The 27,461-nt window shown below is 42.8% G+C and overlaps 2 protein-coding genes across 2 annotated transcripts; one reads left to right on the forward strand and one right to left on the reverse strand.

The window, feature by feature from the left end:
• The first annotated feature begins 6,210 nt into the window (after positions 1-6,210).
• LOC307070883 (rho-related GTP-binding protein RhoQ) lies at positions 6,211-18,688 on the forward strand. Its single transcript, XM_079729587.1, has 5 exons — positions 6,211-6,665; positions 7,124-7,182; positions 13,478-13,642; positions 16,194-16,289; positions 16,595-18,688. The coding sequence occupies exons 1-5, from the start codon at positions 6,524-6,526 to the stop codon at positions 16,754-16,756; spliced, it is 624 nt and encodes a 207-aa protein (XP_079585713.1). The 5' UTR covers positions 6,211-6,523; the 3' UTR covers positions 16,757-18,688.
• A 1,137-nt stretch (positions 18,689-19,825) lies between these two features.
• On the reverse strand, positions 19,826-21,555 carry LOC307070583 (GTP cyclohydrolase 1-like; the record flags this gene model as incomplete). The annotated part of the gene is made up of 6 exons (XM_079729091.1): positions 19,826-19,955; positions 20,076-20,160; positions 20,264-20,295; positions 20,415-20,470; positions 20,595-20,704; positions 21,234-21,555. The coding sequence occupies 6 exons, from the start codon at positions 21,553-21,555 to the stop codon at positions 19,826-19,828; spliced, it is 735 nt and encodes a 244-aa protein (XP_079585217.1).
• Between the last annotated feature and the right edge of the window lie 5,906 nt (positions 21,556-27,461).

Below are 27,461 nucleotides of genomic sequence, written 5' to 3' on the forward strand. Positions count from 1 at the left end.
AGTAACCCTAACCTGAGCCCTTGTTTGGTCGTGTTCAATTGTTCCTACAATGCAGTATAGTTTTGAATAAGACACTTATTCACACACACACAAAATACTGTCAACACACATTTTCATGCATAAATCCAAATGCACAATCACACACCCACACACATCCACAAACACACAAACACAGCCAACAACACTGTTGGCTCTTAAAGGTTGATAGTGTTATCACTTTATTCTTTTATCTTTAAGATGATGCAAGCGCCTTTAATCAGGGCAGCTTGTTTGGCTTGCCAGATAGACCGCACAGCGTGTGCTCACATCTGAAACCCCGCCGCTCTCACTGTATTCAGCTGATCTAGGGAGGGGGGTTTGGTGGAGTCTGGCCATTTGTGTTGAAAATGATTAACGCAGGCACACAGAAGCAGAATGATAGCCATGTTTTTTTTTATCTTGTTACCGGCGTCTAATCTCACCTGCTCCTTCCTCTCTGCTCCTCCCAGGTGTGGTTTCAGAACAGGAGGGCCCGGACCTTGAAATGCAAAGGGGCCAAAAAGGCCCTGTGGCAGCAGGGTGAGAGCCTCAGCCCTGACGCCCTAGCTCCCTCCCGCAGCATGTCCTCCAGGGGCCCCCATCCCGGTGTTCACTCCCAGGGCCCCCCCCCAGCCTACCCGACCCAGGTGAAGGCAGAGCGGGACGAGGATCTGCGCTACGGGCGCTGCCTCCCAGCCTTCCACCCCTCTCCCATGGACTACAGGCACTACGGACCTGTGTACCGGGGCCAGCACCCGACTGCCCTGAGCGGCCACAGCCCACCGATGACGGGGCCCTGGGCTCATCCCGGGAGCCATTCCTCCCCTGCCCCTGTCCCGGCTCCCTGGTGCCCCTCTCCCCAGGACCTGAGAGGCTCTGGGGTGCCCCCCTCCAGTGTGGGGCCCTCAGGCCGGGTCTACCCCTGCATGATGGAGCAGCCCCTCAACGCCTACGCCCACGCCTCCAGCCCCGACACACCCGACTCAGGCTACTGGGAGATGGCCTCTGACAGCAGCCCCAACCTGGACTTGCAGTACGCCCAGATGGAGGACTCCTGGAGCGGGGTGATCCCCAGAAGCAGCGGGGACCCCGGCCACTACCCGGGGTCGGCCCAGTTCCACCAGCAGGCCCCCCTGCCAGAGCTCTCCCTCCATGAGATCTTGGGGGAGCTGAACGAGGGCTGGCTGGGAGGAGAGGGACTCGACAACCAAAGCCATGAGGATAAACTCGCTGCCTACTGCTGACGGTGGAGGCTTAGTTGGATCAACTCATGGACAGTTTTTATATATTTATTTCTAAGCAATCGTGTATTATCTTGATTAGGTTCAAACCGCTTGGCTGGTTTAGGTGCAGGGCAGGAAGACAGTACAGACTTCAAATTTTCCTCTCAAACACATGGCAGCAGGATCTGTCATTTTTTTCAGGTACATCACATGGACATTCTAGTTGCTTATTCTTCCATTCAGATTTGAATCAAGGTATTCTGGGACACTCTATTTATTCAGCCTTAAAAAAACATTATTTATTCATTGTTATCTTATTGTATCACCTATTTATGATTTTCTGCACTTTTATATTAATAAATCAGTTGTTATAAAATTATACAGTCTTGTCTTTGTCTTTGGTCTTTTAAAGAAATGCAAGCAAAAAAACCAATATGCATAAATCCCATGCTTTCTGGATTGACATACAGTGCTTCACAAGCTTCACACAGAGACACATCTCCAGTAGGGGGCAGCTGAGAGTCGATACACGAAAAGGCAATCCCAGAGGGGATTATTTGAGCATCGTAAATCAAAGATAGCTAAATTTGGAAAAAATATAAAAGTAGGTCATACAACTTAACCAAAAGATGGTGCTTATATTTTAATGCAAGAAAAGAAAACTGGGCAAAGGTTAAATAGAGATACATTGCCAACATCTCGTGTGCCAACATTTAAATAAGTAATACATTAATAAATATAAAAAGAGACACGTTCTCTAGACACGCTCTAACTATGTTATTTATTGTTCAATGAAATGTCAAATGCAGTTCTGCTTAATGTATTTACCCTTTAGCAAAGGCCTGTACCAAGAAATGACAGAGTACTGTGGTTGCCATAATGTAAGCATGAGTTTTTTCTGTTAACTGGGTATGTTCCTTCACACATGAGAGTGAATTATTTTATTTTTTTGCTTGAGTCAGAAAAACAAGAATCCACAAAAAGCCGTGTCTTATCCATTTTGATTCTGCTCTCCTGAATGACAGTAGTGTACCACAGTCGACGTCTGGGCTATTTTCCTCTCTGTGGTGTTATTCCAAAGCCAGGAAGGGTGGCGTTCTTTTGTCTGGAGATGTCGTGTTCCTCTCCAAGGAAACACAATAGGCTGGGACGCAGAGAGGGACAGAACCTCTCTGGGAAGATAGGAAGTTGCGCATGTTTGTGGCCTCTGACCTTGGCCAGACAGGTGTTTACAGAAGGGCCAAGGACCTCAACAATATGAGGCGGACAGCCGTCTGGATGATAAGAAAATACAGTTTAGGTCATAGCCATGATGCACGGGTGATTCATGGGGACATTATGGGAGTGGGGATTGGCACTAGGCTCAGGGGTGCGCTCAAACCAGAGGGGAAAAGTAGGCCTTCATAAAGCTACAGTTTGGCTGAACAAAATGTCACATCACATCAATCTTGGAAATCATTTTTTCTAGTTTGGAGAGTTTAAAAATCAAGGGTGAGATGATACTTAGATGTTTTTTTTACTCTTAATCTGAAGATAGGTCTGAGTGTGTTCTATGGACACATCTTCTTCTTATGGGCTGCAGCTGGCGGTCCCCAGATGAAGCGCTGCTTGTTTTGATAGCATATAAATAACTTCTTGCATTGTGGCCCGGCCTCTACTGACTTTGGATAGACATCAAACTCGTCAACGTGTGTTGATTTATTTTGATTCTATTTTAGGAGTTTGTCTGTTTGCTTTGGTGAATGTCAGTGCTGTATATGAATAGGCCTACAGTTTATTCTTCGTAACTTCCTCTTGTTCAGATAGCCAGATGTTGGGTAATGTTCAAACTTCCCGTGTTTTTGCAGATTTAGTGTTTAACCAGAAACCAGCCGCTATCACAAGACAGTTCCCCAGATGAATAGAAGAAAGGATCGACATGATGATCTACACATGGTCGGATTTATCACGCTATATTAGTCTCCCTTTCAACACACTTTCATCTGACTTTCATCTGTTTATGACTGTTCTCCCTGGCTGCTGAATCAGCATCATGCATACACCTTTGACTTCTTGACTTCAATTTAAATGTAATTTTCATCGAGTGTGATATTAGTGTCTTTTTTTGTATATGCTTGTGTGTGTGTGTGTGTGTGTGTGTGTGTGTGTGTGTGTGTGTGTGTGTGTGTGTGTGAGTGTGTGAGGGTTTTTGTGTGTGTGTGCGTCTGTGTGTGTGTGTGTGTGTGTGTGTGTGTGTGTGTTTATGTGTGTGTGTAGTGAGGTTTTGACAGGGGATTTAAACATATCTAGCATGACCAAATCTTTCCTGTCGGAGAGGAAGTATCAGTGTGATGTCTGGAAAGACAATCTATCATCCCGTCACACACAAGCACGTACACGCACAAGTCTCAACCATATCGCGTTTGTCTTTCATATTCACTTTGTGTTTTGCCATATACGACACAAAGTATAGGCTATATTAAGGCCTAAGGGTATTGTTTTATGTTGTGAGGGCCTACATTTGTTTCCACTCAAGCAAGCTTCAATAATATCCAGAGCTACAGTCAGCTGATTACTTATGCTCTTACTGAAGTACAGAGCAGAAGTACATCACAAAACAACAGCAGAAACACACAAACGCACACGCAACCACATGCAAAGAAAGTGCTGAACAGTGCTACTATTTGACCAGACAAGAGTAGGAACAGATGTGGGGGTGAGTGATGGTCCTCAGCTGCTGGTAGCTTAGGGCTTAAAGCCTAAAGCCTCCTCTAAAAATATGTCCTGTAATTTAACCTAACCCTACTGGGGAGTCCGGGGTTGGGATTTGTATTAGGAGTTCATTATAGAGCTCACTGATTGGCTGCACCGCATCACTGTCTTAGGAAAGCATTTTCAGGTCTGAAGCTTTCCAGAACTGATCAATTTTGGTCGGTAGCGATTGCAGAGTGTCGTGAGTGTGCGTGTGCGGGTGTGTGTGTGTGCGTGTGTGTGTGTGCGTGTGTGTGTGTGTGTGTGTGGGTGTATAGACTTTCACCCATGTTATCTTGTGGTTTCATATACTACTTTATATAACATGATATTACACGTGGGACCAAAGATCTCTTGATTTCGTTTGCCTTTCCTGAAATAGCATCGCAAATGAAGGGCTGCAGACTGCTAGAAATAGATTGTAATCGTACACTGTTTACATTTTCAGTATAACAGGCTATCGGTTCAGCTGAAATCCACATGTTTGTTTTTTCTTTTCAATCGAATTCTTATTCCTGTGTGCTGAACAAACTAGAAGCTCATTCCATTTTGACATTATACTTTATGAAGTGGGGTCACAATAAATTAAATAATCTTCAGTCTATTGCAGAAATGGCCTATATGATCAGGCCATATGCCATACATGACCAGAATAAGTCAGTCACTTGCTTAGGAGCTCAAAAGCAACAAAAAGAACCGCTGGTTAGGACGAAAACAACCACTAGGCTCAATTTGCACATATTGCATGTGCAATACTAAAGTTCAGATTCGTATATTTGACTGCAAACAAATTACAGATTTATATAGATACATGATTATGTAAAAAGTGAAACGTGAATATATTCAGATTATAGTGAATAGATTGTGCCTGTCTTCTTCAGAGTTTAAACCGCTTGTTGCTGGTGCCCTCGCACGCTCGTCGCCCACAGTAGCGCGGAGTATGAGGTAATTGTTTGGTCACGTGAGAGCTGCAGCAACTGTCAAAAGTGATGATAGCGCTTCACGAGGGGCACATCTCTTCCACTGGAGCGGTGTGCGGGACCACGCCTCCAACAGCTGATTGGTGCCCTCACATCGTCTAAGGGAGCGTCGACGAAGAGGGCTGTGGAATGGCTACACAGAGATTCAATCGCTGCATCTGTCTTTGATTTTGATTCATTATTATCGTGTGTCTTATGCAGGCTATCGTCTTAAAATGGTAATGTGTCTTGTAGTAGCAGCTTGTCGAGAGTCCTTTGAGGGGAAACTGATGTTTTAATCTGAAAGAGCCACAATTATAAAAATTAAACCTTAAACACTGAAATAAAAAAAATAAAAACATTTAAGCAACCTACCTGGAATTATTGCATCGAACATCAATGTAAGGGGAAATGATCTGAAGATACTGGCCAACAATTCACTCTTGTCCTCTGCTGAGTGCATTGGCCTTGAACATGTTTTACACGTTAATGAAATACTTAACCATACTAATGATTGAAAGTGTACGTAGTTTCGCTTTTTCTGTGTTCTCCCCACTGAGTCCAGGCTTAATGAGGATGAGGGACACAGTAATTCAAGGAGACTGTCACACCTGCCCCGCTGCTCCGCACGTCAGATTCACCGTTCTCCACCGACACCTCGCCTACCTGGGGTGATTCCATCTGCAGTGGCATGAACACACACACACACACACACACACACACACACACACACAGACACAGACACAGACACAGACACACACACACACACACACACACACACACACACACATACAGGTATGCTTGTTCACACACACATCTATACACACTGTGTGTTTCTGTGTGTGTGTGTGTGTGTGTGTGTGTGTGTGAGGGTGCATGCTTGTATGCATGCATGCTCACACACACACACACACACACACACACACACACACACACACACACACACACACACACACACACAGATAAGTACATATTCTTGAGGCGATAAATTAATAATAAATCTCTAAGAAGGATTGTGTTGTTGAAGCAAGGTCTGCACAGCCTCTTTTATCCAGTCCCTTGTTTTTTTTAAATGACAGCTCCGCCTCTCCATCGTGCCAGCCCACCTTGTCCATAATGCCAATGTAGCGTTAAGGGGCGAGGGAGGGCGAGGGAGCGACAGTATCTATAGGGTCCAACTGGGAACCAGGCTTGAAGACGCTCACACCACGCGTGGCGCGCGTCTAGGAAACAACACACACAGCGCGTGGCCTGGACAGCTTTTTTAGTTATTCGTTTTTTTGCATCCGCTTGATTTCTTAAAGTTTCCCAGAAGACATGAGCTGATATACACCCCGATCTTGGCTCAGACTTCCTCCCGTGTGTTAATGTGGTCGGGGCGGAAACTCCTTTAACGCCAAATTTAGAAGCCGTGATTTGCTGGGAGGCGGAGGAGGAGAGGGAGGAGGAGGAGGAGGAAGAGAGATGCATTTCCCGTCGGTCTCGGCGCGTCGCGCAGTCGGACTCGGACACTGGTGATGCCTGGCGGCCGGGGTTCACCGCGCGGCACCTCAGGAAAACAGGGCGTCGGAGGACGGTGTTTATGTCTGTATCATGGCCAACGGAACCGGCAATATTATGCTGAAATGTGTGGTGGTCGGGGACGGGGCGGTGGGGAAAACGTGTCTATTGATGAGCTATGCCAATGACGCCTTTCCCGAGGAGTATGTTCCCACGGTGTTTGATCATTATGCAGGTAAGTGATGAGACTTCGGTCCGTTCCGATCCGGCCAGCCGATCTGCTGTGCATCAATAAATCTGTCCTGTTGATTAAAATATAAGGAACGATATATTGTATTTGGTAGCTAGGCCTGAACTTATCCAGATGTAACGTCTACTGTATAGCTTAGTGTTTCGTGTTCTGTAACGCCTTAACGTCATGTCATGGTTTAATAAAGTCCTGCACTTTGAACAATTTACAACAAGGTTCAGAAGATTTGGTCGAAAGCCCTTTGTTTCCTCCGGCTGCATTTGCTTGCAGCTGTTGCTATAATCACAACCACTTGTTTGCAGGCTTCACATAGAAAGGGGGCGTTTGGGGGGAGGACCCCTCCCTTTGTAGCCCCAATTTCCCCTAATACCACCCCGCCCCCCTTCCCCTCTTCTCTATCTATCTCTTCTCTCTCTGAGTTTATATCCGTCGTGTTCTTGCAGTGAGCGTCAATGTTGGGGGAAAGCAGTACTTGTTGGGACTCTACGACACAGCTGGTCAGGTAGGTTTAAAAAAATAAAAATAAAAAATCAACACTGGCATAGTGCCAAGCATGCCACGTTCAAGGACGTACTGACTCTCATTCTCTCTCTCTCTTTTTTTTTTCTCTCTCTCTCTCTCACTCACAAGCACACTCTCTCTATCACACTCTCAAGTTTCCCATGTGCCTGAGGGTGGGTGGGGGTTAGGGGTTGTAGGGGAGGGATCCCAAAGCTGAACTCTGGCCAGCGTTGCTATAGACACACCCATGGCCTCCAGCGCCATGTTGCTAGGCCTGACGCTAAGCTGCAACAGGTGATGTTCATTTTACCGTGTGTTTTTAGAGCCAGAGCGTGGTATGTCAAGGACAGTGGTCTAAACAAGAGGTTTCAATAGGTCTATTATGTGGGGGAGACACTGCCTCTGTGTCCAGTTGTGAGGTCACCCTTTTTGTTAATGGGGCTTTCTAATGCCCTCCAGCACCATGGCCCATTCTCAATATATTGTGCCATTCGGTGGCCAAAAAAAGCAGTTGGATCTGCGTTATAAAAAACTCACCCACCCACACACACACACGCACACGCACACGCACACACACACGCACACACACACGCACACACAGACACACACACAGACACACACAGACACACACACACACACACACACACACACACACACACACTGACACTCACTCACACACACACACACACACAGACACACACACACACACACACACACACACATACACACACACACACCGTCTTGCCAGCCTCAAGTATAATAGTTAACACTTCACCCTTAGAGCCAGATTTACACGTGCTAAGCTCCAAAACTTGAGCTCTGCAGCGGAAGAGAAGGAGGAAGCACAGAGAGAGAAAGGTCACCATGGGGGACAGCATCCCCATGGTCGTCCATTCATGACCACTGGACAAAGTATAGTCTGTGGACGGTAAATCACAGCTCAATTATACCTGTTTAAATGAACACAAACACTGCCTGGTAGCTTATACAAAACATCACCACGTATTGTTTACTCCAGTGCACCTCGTTCTGTTGTTGCGTGTGTTTGTGTTTGTCTGTGTCTGTGTTTGTGTAAGGAACTCAGTGTGTGCGCACCTGAAATAAATGTTTGTGTCGGGTTGTTTTTAGCTGATTCAGGGTGTCTGTGAAATGGAGAAGTCCATATTTACACTCCCCCCTGCGTGACTGGTGCGTAAGAAGCCAATGGGATCAACAGCCCGGAGCATAGTGTTACCCCACCTTAACTCAAGCTTCGCATCCACCCTCCACCCCTCCACCAGCCCCCAGACCCAGACTCCTTCCTTTGGTCCTGCACGCTGCCTGACCCCACCTCTTTAGGGGTGGAGAGCGGAGGGGCCAGCTGGTAGTGTTTACAGCATCGGATCAAAGCACTATGTGACAGAGAGATAGAGAGAGAGAGAGAGAGAGAGAGAGAGAGAGAGAGAGAAGGATTTATATATATATATATATATATATATATATAAAGAGAAAGAGACAGAGACCTAGAGATAGATATATATATAGAGAGAGGGACAAGGAGAGAGAGAGAGCTGGAAAGAGAGAGAGACAGAGAGACAAGGAGAGAGAGATATATATAAAGAGAGAGAGAGAGACAGAGAGCGATAGAGACCTAGAGAGAGGTATGTAGAGAGAGCGAGAGAGAGACAACATGGAAAGAGAGAGAGAGAGGAAGTCATGGAGACAGTGGAAGAGAGGGGTAGAGGGAGGGAAAGAAGATAGAGATATTAAGAGAATGGGATGAAATGGGGATGACAGAAAGAAAGAGAAAGAGAACCAGAAACAAATACTGAGCAAGAGAATGAAAAGGAGAGGGAGGAAGGGAGGTAGGGAGTGACAGGAAGACATGGTAGCAGAGGTAGAGCAGTTCAAATGGAGTCGGGATGGGTTTGGGGATGACATGCTTGGAGGCGTTTGAGTTAGTGCTGTTATGTGGCGCCGGATTGACAAAACCAGTAGCTTTCAGTTTCATTTAAAAACCTTTCCTCTCTCTGTGCGCTCCCCCCACCCTTCAGCAGGCCTTTACAACACATGTTGGATCCGACCTGAAAGAACTCAGCCCCCGTTCTCTACTTTAAATCTCCATAAAATATGAATCAGGTAGACGTTGATCCCTTAATGCCTTCACACTTTCATTAAAAGGCCGTGTTTCATCTCACCCTGTGTTGGCACGGCAATCAAGACCACTGTGACGTCATCGCTGTCTGAGCCCTCTGCTTTAATCACATCACACTGGTGAACCGTGTGAATAGGTGGTGTGTGTGCGGGGTGTGTGTGTGTGTGTGTGTGTGTGTGTGTGTGTGTGTGTGTGTGCGTGTGCGCCTGCGTGTATGTGTGTGTGTGTGTGTGAATAGTGTGTGTGTGTGTGTGTGTGTGGGGTGGATTGCGATTGTCCTCTCTGCGTGTCATCAGTCTTGGCCCTCCCGCTGGAGATGGCCTTGTTGAATTATTCCCTATGAAGAGTCCACTGTGTCAGTTGAACGTTTAGGGGGGTGGGGGGGTCATCACTTTTTTTATCCATCTGTTCATTCATCTATTCATTCATCCATTCATTCCCCCAGTACTTGTCCTGTTACTGTCCACGTCTCGTGGGCATCCTAGCGTCTATCGGCCCTTCCATCAGCCAGAGGAGGCAGGAGGGAAACAGGAAGTGATCCATGGCACCAGTCGCTACCTCTTTTGTGCCTTTGCTCTTTCTTTCTCTTTCTCTCTGTTTTCTTTTTTCACTTCCTATCTTTCAGTGTTGTAGATGAGTCACCCTAGTGGCGGTGTGTGTGTGTGTGTGTGTGTTGGGGTGGGAGGGGAGGCAGAGAGAGAGAGATCAAACTGCAGCAGTGAATCGGAACTTTGCCCTCAGCAGGAACCTCGGGTCAAGGTTGACCAATGAAGCGCCATTGTGGCTCATGGAAGGACCAGTGAAGTTAAAGTTAAGGGAGAACCAAAAGCTTTCTCATTCACTCAGATTTAACATGTTCCTGAGAGTGGCCACGCCCACCTCTGGCCTGGCTTGCCTTTTCCTCCACATGTTGGCTCAACCGTCCCTGACTCTGCCGTCACATAGCTTGCTCATGGATGCTTGATCCAACATGGCTGCCAAGGCATTCTCACTCGACAGCCATGCTTGCTGAAGCGTACCCAGGCAAGCTATACCCCCCGGCCCTGACTCTACTGTGACATACCTTGCCCTAGTTCAGCACATGAGGTCATGAGCGGAGGAGGAGGAGAGAGAAGAAGGAGATATTTGTGGTGAGGCACTCCCTCATTGCACACTTCCTCCCACAATTAACGCATTGTGCCCAGCCTCAAAACTTAACCTCCATCGCAATGTCATTAACCGCCCTCTGAGGCATCGTTAGTTCGTTCCTCATGCACGCACACACACACATACACACTGATACACACACACACACACACACAAATATAGAAACATGCACAAACACACTCTAGCATGTTTCAGCCTTCCACCAACCCAACCCTTCCCTCTCCTGGTGATAGTATTTGTCGACTCCCGAGAGACTCGTGGAGTTATAGCTGTGGTACGTTATATGGCTGGGAAACTTTTCAACCAGCGTCTACCCTTGCTGGTGTTACACAGACCAACAGCCCCACAGATGCCGGAGTAAACCCTGATCATTACATCATGTTTTATTTTGTTGTTTTATTTATCCAAGGCAACTGACAAGCATTTAAAATTATTATTAATACGTTATTACATTATGAAGTGAAATCTTTGATGGATTTGTGAAGTCTTCAGACTGACATAGGGCCATTAAGTATGTTAGAAATTCGTAATTTCTCAGCATTTTGTCAAATCTAAAGTACAGAAATCTATAGTTTCCCAGCTACAGTGAGATATGGTTTAAATTATTATTAATACGTTATAAAATTATGAAGTGAAATCTTTGATGGATTTGTGAAGACTTCACACTGACATAGGGGCCACTAAGTATGTTAGAAATTCGTAATTTCTCAGCATTTTGTCAAATCTGAAGTACAGAAATCTATAGTTTCCCAGCTACAGTTAGATATGGGACACGAGATGCGGGGCAGGTCCTGTGGTAATATCAAGGTGAGAGAGGAACAGGGACACAATGTTCCTGTCTTAGGGGCAGTGAGTGGTGCTGGGGGATGGTGGGGGGGGAATATTTACAGTCAGGCTAGAATATTTACGGCCAGTGGGGGCTGTCACACTCGCCGTGTGATCTTCCAGGTCGGTACAGGAGGAGCTGATGAACACTGGGGGGAGAAAGCAGGATGTCAAAGGTCATGGATGTGGCATATTCCCCCCGCTCTGACACACATATTTGGAAATGATATTAAGTTAGACACACATTAGCATTCACAGTCTCACAACAACACGTGTGTGTGTATGTGTGCGTGTGTGTGTGTGTGTGTGTGTGTGTGTGTGTGTGTGTGTGTGTGTGTGTGCTTGAAAGAAGAATTGTAAATTAAATGTACATGTCAGTGTTTTAATCGTGGGCTATAAACTATTACATCCAAGCTCCAACCCTCTGGATTTACATACATTAATTTGGCAGTTGCCTTGTGGACATGAATTCCAGGGTCTGTAGACAAAGCATACAATCAATGTTACTAACTTTTGATCGTAGGGGAGGGAAAGAACCAGCAGGAAAAAGGATTGCCATTATGTGTAGGGGAAGACTTATGTGTTGATGTCAGACATAATTGGGACCACAAAGTAGATGCATGTGTATATATGTCGTAAGCCCAAACCAACTCTTTGGCTTAGAATCTGATTTGAAGATTGTTTGTTTTGGTCTTTCAGCAGTAGGAAAGATTGTATTTACATAAGTGCTGAATATGACTCACATAACATCTAGCTCCGCACAGCCGATTGCAGAAGCGGAAGCAGTTTGGTTGACAGTGACAATGAGTCTCCTTAATCCATTCTTTCATCTTTTGTGGTGACAAGCGATGCACACCAAGCACATTCCAGACTCATGTACGTTGGCTTATATCTCAATAAAGATTCACCAACCGTGAGATATGTGCCCTTTTTCTGATTGATTTACGATGGTTTGGTAAAGTTTAGGCCCAGCCGACTCATGTGTGTGAGTTAGTGGTCTGACTCAATCTGCATTTGAATCACAATGACTTGTCTCTGACATATACATCCACAGTCAAACACAGAGCTGCTGCTGTCTTCTGCTCTAGAATAGGATGAGACACAGAGAGTGACAGACAGAGTGAGAGAGAGGCTGTGGGGAAATGAGCAAGATCTTGCAACAATCTGTGACATTGTAGTACAAAAGGGCCACTGTGGATTTGCCTCAAACAGTTAAGAACTGAATTAATGTTTTTTATTTAAAATCTATTCCATACATTTAGTAAAGTGTATCACAGTTAACATTACAGACTGGATGGGCGGTTAATGCACCCGGCCCCGTTCCGTCATGTTGGCTCTGATTGATTTTCTTTTTAATGTTCCTTCTTGTCAGCCCTTCATCAAACTGCCATCTATATTACCAGAACCGCCGTCCCCTTTTCCCAACTTAGTTTCACCAGACCATAACCAAAATAACACCATTATCCCAAATATATGGATCCTGTGTGTTGTGTTGAGACCCCACAGTAAGGGCCCCCAGGCTGGCCGAGCGCTGGGTAATGAAATGTAGCCGTTGAATGTGCTTACTGAAACGGACCGTTAAAGTGCTGCAAGTCTAAGTCGTTTTTTTTATCATTGGCATTTTGTACTGAAGTGCAAAACAAATAAGACTAATGAGGGATGTGAACTATTGAAATCTGTGTCAATGTCCATTTCTGTGATAAAACGGTTGAGGATTGAAGTTAAACAGGCTAGCAGCTTTCTCATTGAGGAACCCCAAGGTGATAACTCTCCTAACTCCTCTCTCTCTCTCACTCTCTCACTCGCTTTCTCTTCCTTCACATTTGCAGGCTAATCTTTCATTTGCTTTTAATAATGAATGTACAATTATTCTGTGGATGTCTCTGTTGCTGTAATCTCTCTTTCCATTCTTCCTTTGGAGCAACACTTCACATTTGAGAGTTTGCTGCCCTCTAGAGGTTAATATCCATCAATCGTGGTACACAATTACATATTTAATAGGGTTAGGGGTAGGGTGTACCCCTAACCAATAACTACTACCCTCACCCTCACCCCTATGCTAATGCTATTTATCACTGTTTATTACTGCATTAAGTACTGCTAATGAATGCTTAATTATTGTCCCCTTATCGTAGAGTGTTACAGGACTCATGACCACCCTCCTAACCCCTACCGTGTTCCTGGTGTGTAGGAGGACTACGACCGGCTGCGGCCCCTGTCCTACCCCATGACCGACGTCTTCCTCATCTGTTTCTCAGTCGTCAACCCGGCCAGCTTCCAGAACGTCCGGGAGGAGTGGGTCCCTGAGCTGCGGGAGTACGCTCCCACCGTGCCATACCTGCTCATTGGCACGCAGGTCAGCAGGTGTACACACACACACATGCGCGCACACACAAGGACACATACACACACACACACACACACACACACACACACACACACACACACACACACACACACACACACTTACAGACTTTAGTAGGGAGTTTAGAAGAGCACAGCCCACTGTCTTTCCTAGCACACTCAATAGTTTCTACAACTCTGGCTTTCGCCAGTTTGGAAAACCTTTTCTAAAAAGTTGACTATCGGGTCAACTTAAAAAATGCCAGTCAGGTGCGAGTGAAGATGAGTTGTTAACCAAGTCATAAGCGTTGCCGACTTGCTAAGTCTTTATGCATCGGCCGTAGGCTTTGCTGCTTACTGTGTGACATTTCATAATTGTGATGATGAACACATTTGAAAAAAATGCTTTTATGAGAAACATTGAAACTGTAATGTTGAGAGTGCTAAACCTCTCTGTCCCAGCCTGTGATATATGCGGGTTCTTTCCTGATAGTGTTTCGCAGAGGGATTGCTGCCATATCGTTTTTTTTCTCTTTTCCTTCTGATTATGCGTTCTTGCGTTCTATTTTTGGGGAATCGTCACATATGGAATATTCTCGTATTAAGTGATTGTTTGGAGTCTTGAGTCTAGAGAAAAGACTTTGAGCCTCTGAATTGAGACACAATGCCGAGAACCAAAACTCAATGTGGTTCCTCGGCTATCGGGAATGAGCAAGCCGGGGTCCTGCGGTGAGGGGGGATTATGGAGAAGGAAGCTGGAGTTGGATTTATCCTCCTGTCTCAAAAGCTTTACCGCTCCTTTGTCAGTAGGCCTTCAAACTTCACCCCCAACCCTTGATCCTCGCATCCACTTAGCACTTGGGACAGGCGTGGTCGCAAATCAAACACACCCACGAATGGCATTAATGCGGCTGCAAGTCACTCCATGAGATGTGTTGGTGTTTGTGTACAGCGGAGGTTGATGAGCCGGCCAAATGGTTTATTAACGAGATAACGTGGTGGGCGTGTGTGTGTGTGTGTTCTGCATTTCAATGAATGCGAGAGGAGAGTATAGAGGAGAGCATAATGGCCAATAGACAGTATGTATGGATCAATATGGCTTGGTTTAGAATATAAAAAAACAAACACAAAAAGAAAGCAGGCTGTGCCAGTATGTTGAATTTGCCTAAAGCATTCAGATCAATACAACAACGTTGTATCGATAACACTGGAGCTGTTTTCATTATAAGTGCAGTAGGTAAGATTCAACCGCTATTATTTTACCTCTACACTCTGGAGTATAAACAAAGGAAAACGGATATAATTATTTTCTACAATGCAGCAGTTATCATTCACCAGCATTCAAATATGTATGTAGTCAACTATAGAGGATAAGACTACTCTATAATTCTGATAATTGATAATTCAATTATCAGAATTATAGATTAGTTTTATCCTCTGTTCAGTCACAAGACTGAACTTGGCGCACCTTTTTGAAATTGTTGTCCAGTAATTCACCCCCATATCCCCTCACTTTAAAATAATCAAAAAGGTAAGGGGACATGGGGATGAATTATCGGACAAAGATCTCAATAAGGTACACCAAGTTCAGCGGGCGGATTTACTCAGTGAGTTCAGGGTCTTGCATTCGTATCCATCTATAGCCCTATGTCTCAGTCAGTCAAACATGTTGTGAGTAGACACTGGCACATATTGAAAAGTGACCCTCAAATCTAAAGTTAATTTCAAACTCTGCCTCAGAGGGAAATTGAGTTGGCATAAGAAGCCCACAAATTGACTATCTTAGTTTCCTAGTAGGACTTTTCTTTGCTTTTTGTATGCTGCTGTTCTATGATTAAGGGTAATCAATTCGCCCATCTGAAGTCAGATGTTGCCATCAAGGTTAGGGGCAGAATTAATACTAAATATGTGGGGTACCCATGTAATTGCCATGTAATTTGTATAATGTTTGGAAAATAAATCCAAAATCCAAATCCTTGGGTGAATTGCATTGCATGGGCATTGAGGAAGTGGAGATACCCTTGAGAGGTGGTAAACACAGACATAATCCTTCTTCAAAAAGAGGTCAGTCGAACATCTTCCTTAATCTCCTCATTCTCGTTGGGATGAATGAGGAGATTTTCTTTGCTTGTTCCTTACGAAGTGAACATCAATTGTGTTGTGTTTCTTTGTTTTTATATGTTTTATTGTCCTACTTCATAAGACACTGGAAAGGTTGTGTCTCCCCCTGTTGTGATGTACTTGTTGTGCTGGTTGGTTCATTATAATAAAACACCTATTCTGATCAATTTCCGTCCAATCAGGACATAGCGTCCCTGATTGGTTTTGAAGAATCCATCTTCCCTGTCAATCACAGGTGTGCGACTGCAAAACTTGTGCTATAGCGGAGAAACGTAGGAAGGGAGGGAGCGGAGAAGGTGTGGATGTTTTCATGGTTGTTTCTTTCAAAATCTTGCCCTATGCTGTCTGTCTTTGCAACTCTCAAATCTTGCCTACAGCACTTTTATTGACAATTTCGCACATATACCTATGGGCGTTAAATGTTTTTGTTTTCCACATTTCAGATAGACCTCCGAGATGATCCCAAGACCATTGCCAAACTAAATGACATGAAGGAGAAGCCCATCGCCACTGAACAGGGACAGAAGCTCGCAAAGGAGGTGGGAATGTAAACATACAGCTCCCACACCCAGCTACTGTAGAGAAAGTTGCTAGGTGAATTAGGCCTATTGAAGGGCAAATCGAATGTAGATAGGAGTCTCTGGAGTCTGGACCACACTATGGTCAACAATCTGGGATGATTTGAACATTTAAAATGAGTTTTGTATACATAAATAAGATATTATTCAAATCAATAATTCAAAATATCGAATTCATTCAGTCTCATCAAGCTTGATCATTGCTACACGTTGACCTTGTTACGTGCGAATCACAGTCTTGTTCCCTGGCTCTCTTGTTCTCTCAGATCGGCGCGTGTTGCTACGTGGAGTGCTCAGCCTTGACGCAGAAGGGCCTGAAGACGGTGTTCGATGAGGCCATCATCGCCATCCTCACCCCCAAGAGGAAGAAGGGTGTGCTGAAGAGGAGGCTGGCCCCACGCTGCATCAACTGCTGCCTCATCACCTGATACCCAGAGGCTAGCCAACCGGAGCCCCGCCGGACCATAGCCAACCAGAGGGACGAGAGCCGGCCATGGACAATGTGGACCATCCACGGCAGAGTGCAACATTTTTAAGGACATGAAATGACGTTGAAAAGATGTTGAGTGCCTTCTTTCTCACTCTCAAGAAGAAGAATGAATTGCCATAACTCTGCTACCGTTTAGCACTGGGTTTGAAGTTTACAACCAAAGGAGCACTGAACTCTTATCTCTTCTTAAAGACCTTGCTTAACCAACAGATGTACCTTCTTTTATTACCATTTGTAACCCCATTTTTTCCTGTGCAAAACCTATTGTAAACCGTCTCCAAAGTAGGACTTTCTACTCGTCGTGAGGAATAACTCGCTTTTAAAGAACCCCTTCTGTTTCCCCGGGATCTCAGACAACTCCAAGTAGAACCTAGATTTGATCAAGTAAAGTGTCTCTACATGAAGGACCCTGGTCCTGATAAAGTGCCATTTTAACACTGGCCACCCATCCGCAAAGCAAATATCGTGACGGGGTTGTTTTTCTGGTTGCCCCCATTCCCGATGGAAACCAGTAAGCGTTCTAACATTTTGTATTGGCCATAGGAAAAAAGACTTTTGGGATGACCTTTGAATGACCTATTTAGTCATTTAGCAGATGCTTTACTCCAAGCAACTTTACAGCATATTCTGACACATGTCATTATAAGAGGCAGGTAGCAGGTAACAGATGCCTACAAGAAGACGGCAGATATTGGGGATCGGACCCAGTCCCTTTCGGCTGGAAGTCGAACAGCCTTGCAACTATGATTCTTGAAGAAGATGTGAATGTATGAACAGGGGGTGTTTCAAACTCAGTGAGATATTTGTCTGTGGTTACTTAAAGTTCTTTCAGTTTCAGAATAATCTGAGATAATGGTTGTCAACAAAAGTATAAAAAAACACAAGTGATCAAGTGTGTTATATTACAGTTTATTTCTTTGAGTCATTTTGTAATCGTATTGATCATGACAGAATGTAGAGGGTTAGGATGGCACTCTGCACATGCGCTTTACATTGTGTGTGTGTGTGTGTGTGTGTGTGTGTGTGTTTGTGTGTGTGTATGTGTGTGTGAATGTGTGTGCAATTAATGACACGCATTCCACAAAACAAAATGCGTGCTTTAATGAAAAAACCGACATCAGGCACTGCATTTCTTTTCTGTATTTGTGAACTGTATTGGTTTAACCTTGATGATGTCCATGGATCTACAAGATCAGTCATCCAATCTGTAAACTTTAATACAACAAAAAGTACTTAGTACTAGTTTTCCCCTTTTCATTTTTGCTAGAAAACAATTTGAGAGAATCTTTTTTGTTGATAAAAGCTGCTGCAAAACTTGCAATATGCAAGTCATGATCCAATGTCTAACACCCAAAAACAAAACAAAGCTTTGTACTTCTTATCTGGTGCTCAAAAAGTAACACACACGCTTTCACCTGGTGGTGGCCATGACCTGATGCTGTAAATCAAATGCAAAACATCAAGCACACTGTGTTAATTACAAATGCATGTGCACATGCACGCAGACACACACACACACACACACACACACACACACACACACACACACACACACACACACACACACACACACACACACACACACACACACACACACACACACACACACACACACACACTTACAGACTTTAGTAGGGAGTTTAGAAGAGCACAGCCCACTGTCTTTCCAAGCACACTCAATAGTTTCTACAACTCTGGCTTTCGCCAGTTTGGAAAACCTTTTCTAAAAAGTTGACTATCGGGTCAACTTAAAAAATGCCAGTCAAGTGCGAATGAAGATGAGTTGTTAACCAAATCATAAGCGTTGCTGACTTGTTAAGTCTTTATGCATCGGCCGTAGGCTTTGCTGCTTACTGTGTGACATTTCATAATTGTGATGATGAAAAAGACATTTGAAAAAATGCTTTTATGAGAAACATTGAAACTGTAATGTTGAGAGTGCTAAACCTCTCTGTCCCAGCCTGTGATATATGCAGGTTCTTTCCTGATAGTGTTTCGCAGAGGGATTGCTGCCATATCGTTTTTCCCTTTTCCTTTTGATTATGCGTTCTTGAGGTCCACCCTCAGGCCTAAGTGCTGCACATGTCAATGCATTTCTCCTGTCGGGGCTGCCCTCTACTCTATAATAAATGTGTTTATTGTGTTAACAAACAGCCTGAGAGAGTGTACCTCAGCCATGACACGGATAGTGTTTCACTACATTTAAAGACAGTGTTTATTTCTGAAGGTTATAGCATTATTACAATATTCAGAGCCAGCCTGCAGAGAAGGTGGCAATTACAGTGTATCACGTCGTTTTATTGTCACCCTCAATTAACACAATTGTTATTTCCTCTGGACCAAACTAATGAAGCATCTATGCGCATCTGTAAAAAAAAGAGGGGTGTCTTGATGCAAACTTCAAAATGATCGCATGCAAGACACAACTTGCATTGCTTTTTCCTTTTGTAATTTCCTTTCTAGAAAGAGACATGAAATAATTTGCCACAGTGTGCTTCTTACCAATGCTTTACAATGTATATTATATCAAGCAGTATTGCAGTAAACAAAGTCCGAGAATATATTAAAAATATATAAGATTGCTTTGTAAAATGTATTTGAACATGTTGACAAAATTACAGAGGTAAAGAAGGATGCTGCCATACATTAAGCCATTATGGCAAGACCATTAGCAAACAGACAAAAATGATTAGATAAAAAGTTAAACTGTCAAAGGTTCATTCACCATAAAAAAAGTTATGCAAAATTGTCAAAGTCATCTTCCAAAATCGTAAAAACTCCAGGCAAACATAATAAATTAATCATAGAATCAGCATAACAGCATGGTATACTAAACATCTCTTTGTAATAATAATAATAATAATAATAGTAATAATAATAATAATAGTAATAATAATAATAATAATAATAATAATAATAATAATAATAATAATAATAATAATACATTTGATTTGTGTAGCGCTTTTCTAGGACTCAAAGTCGCTTTGTAGACTGAGGTTCAAGTGTTTCAGCTCCTCCTGATGAGTGTCAGGAACTCATCACGGGTCTTGGGGTCATCATGGAACGTGCCCAGCATGACACTTGTCACAGTCTTGCTGTTGATCTTCTGAACTCCTCTCATCACCATGCACATGTGACTGCATTCCCAACAGAGACACAGGTTCAGTTAAAGCTTTAACGTAACCATGTGTACAACACCCAAGCTGTCTAATAAGGCAAGAGTCTAGCAGGCCAATGGAATTGAGTAGGCTACTCACGATGCCTCCACCACCACAGCGACCCCTGCAGGCTTCAGGGCATCATTAATAGCGGTGGCGATCTGTTTGCTTAAGCGCTCCTGAACTGTAAAAAAAAAAAAAAGAAGGAAATACAATATTGCACTATAAACGAAAAATTGTTATGGAAAAACGAAATAACAATCCAATAATGATTTAAAGCATTTTACCTTGTAATCTTCTGCTGTAAATCTCTACGATTCTAAAGATTAAAGAAAAGAGAGTTGAACATATGCAGAAATCTTTTGACATTTTTTTGAATTCTGTAATCTTCATAATTTATTAGATTTATTTCCCGTTGTGCCAAATTCCATCACTTACCTGGCAAGCTTGCTCAGGCCCACCACTTTCTTGTTGGGGATGTACGCTATGTGAACCTTAAGTTAAACAAACATGTCCCGGTGTGAGACCAACCAAATGACAAAGTATAGAATCGTATTGTACTGAGTAATGTAGATAGGCCTATATACATGTTTTTAAGTTGATTATATTGGATTTTACCTTGCCAAAGAAGGGCACCAGGTGATGTTCACAGAGAGAAAACACGTCGATATCTTTGACAATGACCATCTCATCGTGGTTTTCATCGAAGATCGCGTCATTGAGGATGTCTGAGCAAGCAATGTTTGTAATCAAGCAAAGTTAATAGTCAAGCACTGTTAATAATCAAGCAAGCGTAGTAATCAAGCAATGTTAATCATCAAGCATTATTACTACTCAAGCTGTTAATAATCAAGCAATGTTTGTAATTAAGCAACATTAGTAGTCAAGCAATGATAATAATCAAGCAATGTTAATAATTAAGCAACATTAATAATCAAGCAGTGATAATAATCAAGCAATGTTAGCAATCAAGCAACATTAATAATCAAGCAATGTCAACAACCCCAACTCGTTAATTTTCAGTTGGGTCGTGGCATGGCAAATATACTTCTATATATTATGTAGGCCTGCTAGTCTCCTGAATACAATGAAGGCCAATTCTAGTACGCCGTCTCAAACTGCAGTGAAAAATCAGGTTTGCACCTCCACCGCATCAATGGCAAGTCGCTGTTCTCCAATCACACCGTGTGGAGCGGAGTCAGAAACAGTCATCACCAATGCACTTCCCAGTGGGCCAGCAGGTGAACGGGAACCCACCTTGGTAGCACTCTTTGTAGCCTTTGGTCAAGAACTGCATGGCCTTGGCGGCACGCATTGGGGTGCGCAGGAGGCCCTCCCGGTCCACGTCCTCCCCCAGCCCGGTCAAGATCGTGCTGTAGGCGGCCTGGATGCTCGGCAGCGAGGACGCAGTCGATTCCTCTGCTCCGATCTCCTTGTGCGGCCCGCTCTCTTTGCCTTGGTGGCAGTTGAACTCCTTGCGACTATTGATGACATCATTGGTGACACCGTTGGGGACACCATTGGTGACATGCTTACCAAGCGTGTTGCCGTTCATCTGTGTCTTGGAGTGGTATTCCATGTTAGCCTTGATCCGTTTCTTTGCTGGAGGACTGTGCTGTGGAAAGTGTAGACGTGAATGTACCTGGGCTCTGCGAAAGTGTGCCTTATAAGCATCATTTGTGTGCCTGGAGGCACACAAACATTGAGACCATATGTAATTAATGGCAATTGTAGAAAAACTGGTTTGACTTGCATTACATTACTGTCACAATGTATGGCAAGGATTGAAGCCAATGCCAAAGGTTGTACGCCTAATCAACAAGGGTTTCTAATCATCATTGCAAATCATCATGAGCATTGATGATTCACTGTCTTTATGGCTATTCACATCAAACGGTCAATATTTGTGCTTCCAGTTCCTAGAAATGTCCCGCAGCCGTGCATGGCCATATGGCTGCAGCCAGGGGTCACGGTTTGCTGATACAATAACAAAAAGCAGAACCATATCCTAAATCGGTGCACTCAATTATACAGGCCTATACCCCACCTAACCCATGAACAATGACCCGAGTAGGGGGTCATATTAAGGACGACTTTGAGAAGCGCAAGGCTTGCCAGTTGCTCTTCAAATATCGTTGAGTAGGCCACCTGATGAACTGATGTGGCCGGCGTGCCCATTTTCCTTAATATAAGCTATTGCTAATATTCAGTTGGAAGCCTTCCTTGCCTGGAGGCTCCTCAGTGGACCTGGGTTCCCTAATGACATGATCGCTGTCAGAGTGAGTAACTGTCACCTCTGACAAAGTATTGGTTATTTTGTTTCACTGGTTCCCCCACCAAAATTGTCCAAAAAGTCTTTACTTCATCTATATAGCCTACATTTTGTGATGAAGTCTCAAATACTTTGAATACACGTGAGAAAAACGATACATAAAATATAGTTTGGCTTAACCTTTTTAAAATTTTTGTTTGATTGTACCAAGTTTGAAATATGAACTATTCTCTTTGTGGTAGAAAATGAAGAGAGCAATGATTTTTACTTTCAGTCGCATTGGTCAACAACATTGCTGTTGGTATGAACTTAAAAAGTGTAAGCATTGTGTTTTGCCATGGGTATGAAGTTTTTTTAATTTTTCCATTTTATATATATATATATATATATATATATATATATATATATATATATATATATATATATATATATATATACATATGCTTCTGCCCCAGGCTTTAAATTGCACGGTTGCCGATTAGAGTGATTGAATGTTTGAAACAAACAGACCTCACCAAATAAGTTAACGAAGCATTTCAACAGAGCAGGTAACATTTGATATTTCGCCCTGTAGCATGCTCCCTGCTGTTTGTAAAATGTTTGAGGAAAATCATACAGATAAGCATTACAGAGCTGAGGCAAACATATTGTTCTTCTTTTTTTTTACTTTGCCTATGTTTTCTTTTACTTTATCTATTATTTTATTTTATTGCATGACAATGTTTCCATGTGAAGCACTTTGAGTCTGCCACGTGTATGAAAGTGCTATATAAATAAAGTTGCCCTGCCTTGCCTTCTTGGGATACTTTGAGAATGCTATACACTAGAACACATGAGTTTATTACTGTCAAACAATCAAATATTAGCCAATAGAGAAGCAAAGTTTTTCCAAGCCATTGGGTACGGGGGTTACCAGATTTGCATATGGGTTGACAGAACATTGCTTACTCATAAGCTATAGCCAGTGGTAGGGCTACTTTTTCTTAATTGCAAAAGCACCTTTAAGCCCCTCATTCCTATAAACCTCATAGATGTTTTACTTGACACACAGGTACTGAAAATCTATATTTGTGCCGTACTGAACCTGTTGAACGCACCTGTTGAATACAACTGTGTGTGTGTGGGGCTGGTGGGTTATATGTGTGTGTGTGTGTGTGTTTGTGTTTGTGTGTGTGTGTTAGTGTGTGTGTGTGTGTGTGTGTGTGTGCATGCACATGTGTGTGTGTGCGCGTGTGTGTGTGTGTGTGTGTGTGTGTGTGTGTGTGTGTGTACTGACACATAGCTATAGTATAGGCATAGTTATGTTAATGTCAGCTTCTTTTATTTTTACATCCCATCTGTGAGGTTAGGCTGTGGGGCTATTTGGCTCTTTTTCTGTTTAATAAATCTACTAGGTAAAATAATTTGTGAACACTTGGGAGGCATATTTTTAACGTTTACATTTAGGGCATTTAGCAGACGCTTTTATCCAAAAGGACTTAGAATAAGAACGTTTGACAGAGGAAAGAGAACAACAACAACCACAACATATCGCTGTCTTTACAGTAAGGATGTTCATAAAACAAGTGCCGAGCACTTACAATGCTGGGCTAGCCAATTCCCAATATTCAACAAAGATAGGTATGTTAAGACGCTACACAACACTAAGTACTATCTTTCAGTGCCAGGACGTACAATAAGTGCATGAGAGGGGGGTTTTAAGGAGAGTAAGGGAGGATGGGGTAATGAGGGAGGCTGTGCAGAGTCCAGGTGAACTCTGAACAAGTGAGTCTTGAGTCTCTTGTGAAAGCTGGTTATTGACTCGGCAGGGACCTCGTTCCGCCGTTGCCAAAAAAGAGTTGTGACTTTGTTGTGCGAACTTTGCTTGCTATTAGGGATGGCGCTACCAGGGGGTCCAGCTGAGGTAGTTGAGTGGAGCGGTCGAGCTGGGGTGTGCGGTCTGACTAATGCTGGTAGGCAGGGGCAGTTCTGATGACTGCCTTGTAGGTTGGTACCATTGAAGGAGCAACAAGGAGCCAGTGGATGACACGGAAAAGGGGGGTCATATGGGAGTATTGTGGTAGGTTGGACACAAGGCGTGCTGTAGCATTCTGGATAGGCAGCATAGCTGATTGTCCTGACCACACCGAGGTTCATCACGGTTGGAGGTACCGCAATGTTCCATGTGAGGGCAGTCTTTCCCTCACACAAGGGCGAGCTCAGTCTTGACACATGCATGGTCTTTAGGCGCTCTACACACTCTGCCGATTCCACACAGTGTGATATGATGAACCATTACAATCGTACTTTGTAGACATAGTATATGTCTATATTTGGATGAGAAAAGCAAATTGTACCACTATCATTCTTGCCTTAAATAAGGTGCAGAACATAAGGCCGCTGTAGATATTTATGGAGGACTAAATCTGGCAAGCATGATCTGAGACCCCAGGTGTTTAATTTTGATGTTGTGGAAAAGTGGGGTTGATGCTGTACCAAGATTTCTTTCATTTATTGGGCATGGTGATCTTGAGTACGCTTAATTGTATTTTATTTGTACATTGCATTACCAAATTCGGTCAGTTCTAGATAGGCCTAAGTGCCTTTACGTTCTGAAGGAAAGGCGACCATGAACCAAATGTAAGTACTTTGTTTAAATAAATATTTATTTACTGTTATGGTTCAAAATATTATTTTTTACAGAAAAGCCAATATTATACTGATATACTGGATGGATCATATTAAACCATTGAAACCCCTGAAACCCTTCGATATACCTTTATCTATTACTCCCCCAAATACTTCCCAAATCGTGTTTTTTTTTGTTGCCATATTGGTTGACTGAATAACAAATTACAACTAAACCTATGATGTTTGCCACTATGTTGCAAATGTCCATGGCTAGCTATGAATACTTCTTGTGCTTATTAGTGGGTTTGTGAAAAATTAACAACCTATTGGTCCCCTGTTCTTGGAAAGCCTCATGTTGGAAATCAGTAAATCAATCGACTGAAAGACAGAGAGCCACGGGGAGAAGGGGGCTCATTCTAATTCTAATTCTCATTCTATAAGCATAGGTTATTTAGAGGTTTTCTATTTGTCAATTAGATTCTGAATTTAATTTACCAAATCCTGACAAAAACAATATAATCAATGAGGCACAATCACAATTTCTTGTTTCAGATACGGCAATTTACCATTTGGTCAACTCTCAAATCCAATTCATCAAACACAGTCCATCACATGAGAAGGTGCAGCATCCAAGTCATCTGAAAAAAATCATGCACATTAAACTATTTGACTGTTCTTATTTAAATGCCTGACAAAAATACGTGATTGGTCATGTGTCTCCTACCAATATGAGAAAGGGCCATCATTTATTCTCACAGTCTTTTCTGTGTGTGTGTGTGTGTGTGTGTGTGTGTGTGTGTGTGTGTGTGTGTGTGTGTGTGTGTGTGTGTGTGTGTGTGTGTGTATGTGTGCATGCATGTGTGTGTGTGAGTAAGACACCTACACACACACACAGACACACACACACACATTACTACATTGTATAAGAGGGCCCACAAATCTAACGTTGAGACCGATATGGAAGTGTTGCATATTTAGACATGTCTCCTTTCCCATAGATTGACAAAAAATAACAACTACAACTAAAAAAGTGCACTAGATACTCTTCTTATCCAACAAAATAATCCATCTTCATTCTAAGTTTATCCCCCTTTTGCCATACACACGAATCATCAAGGAGGTAGAATTCAAGCTATGAACTGTAACAATGTCTTGTACCTCTAAATGTCATACATTTCTGCTTGGCTTTTGTTGTATACAATCGTGGTTATTTTTCAGATAGTGATTAGTGTGCATGTATGGATTCCAGCTATTTCCGTCTATCAGCATCCACAGTGCTTGGATACTAGAGATAATAAACATCACCGTGCAGAGTGCTGTAGCACACCCTGGAGATTGAGGGGGAAATGTTTTAGATTTGTTTAATTATTTTTTTAATAAATACTGTGTATATAAACATTTATATCTTAATGTATAAATAATTAAATAAACAGACAAAATAAATGAATAAATTTAAATAAATAAATAAATAAATATATATTTATTTATTCATTCAACTTTACCGGCCTTTATATATATATATATATATATATATATATAATCATTCAACTTTACCGGCCTTTATATATATATATATATATATATATATATATATATATATATATACAGGCCGGTAAAGTTGAATGATCCTTTGCTTTGGTTATGCTTCTTGTCTCTAGATAGCTATTTCGCCAAACATGAGTTGGATGTGAGAAGAACATTTGTGTAGTAATTGAGTACCAGATTATTTCCGTTGAGTCTGTTGGGTTAGGTAGCCTTTGTTTGTTTAGCGTCCGATTGGTGCGTCACTTCAATGTATCACCGCATGGAATTGTGTGACGGCATTATCTCCTTTCCTTTCGTAAAGGAAATAGGAAAGGAAACATTGAAGCATAAATTTAAATAGCTGTTACTATGGCTGCCACTAGGATAGGCTACTTGTGAATATTATTCTTGATACTCGTACCATACTTGGATACTAGAATATTATTCGTATGTGTAAAAAAGTTGTCTCAGTATTTTTTTTTAATATTCTATATGAGCATGTTTAGTCCATTCTAAGCTCTGTGAAATATTATATCACTCATTATATCATGTCATTACTGGACACATGTACATACACGTCTCGAAAATTGAATAAACAATCGCTGTAAAGTAACGCTGTCGGTGTCATTTCTATTTTCACTTATCATCACCAGATGGCACCAATGTGTCTATCATCCTTTGAGCAGGGCCTCGTTAAAAGATTAATCTAACCAATCTTCCCCCAAAACGGTTGTTTTGGTGCATATAATGAAAGGTATGTGATTCATGGTAACTAATTATTATAGAATAACAAACATACTTACTGAATTCTTTATGCCAGTAGCACAAATTCATTCAGGAGGCGCACTCATCATAGTTGTCTTATCATAGAAGATTCAATGATTAAAGGACATTTCCGGTATTTTGAACATTGAGGCCCCTCTCTGGTTTTTCTAGGATGAAAGAGTGGTTAACACCGAAATTTTGAATATTGGTCCTGTCTCGAGTATTTGGCTAATTTCAAATCACCCCTGCCTGCTTCACAATGGCTAGCTATGGGCATTCAAAAACACCCCTAAACGTTCGTTTTCAGAAATGTG

Source organism: Pollachius pollachius (assembly GCF_949987615.1).
Source record: "Pollachius pollachius genome assembly, chromosome: 2".
Taxonomy (NCBI): domain Eukaryota; kingdom Metazoa; phylum Chordata; class Actinopteri; order Gadiformes; family Gadidae; genus Pollachius; species Pollachius pollachius.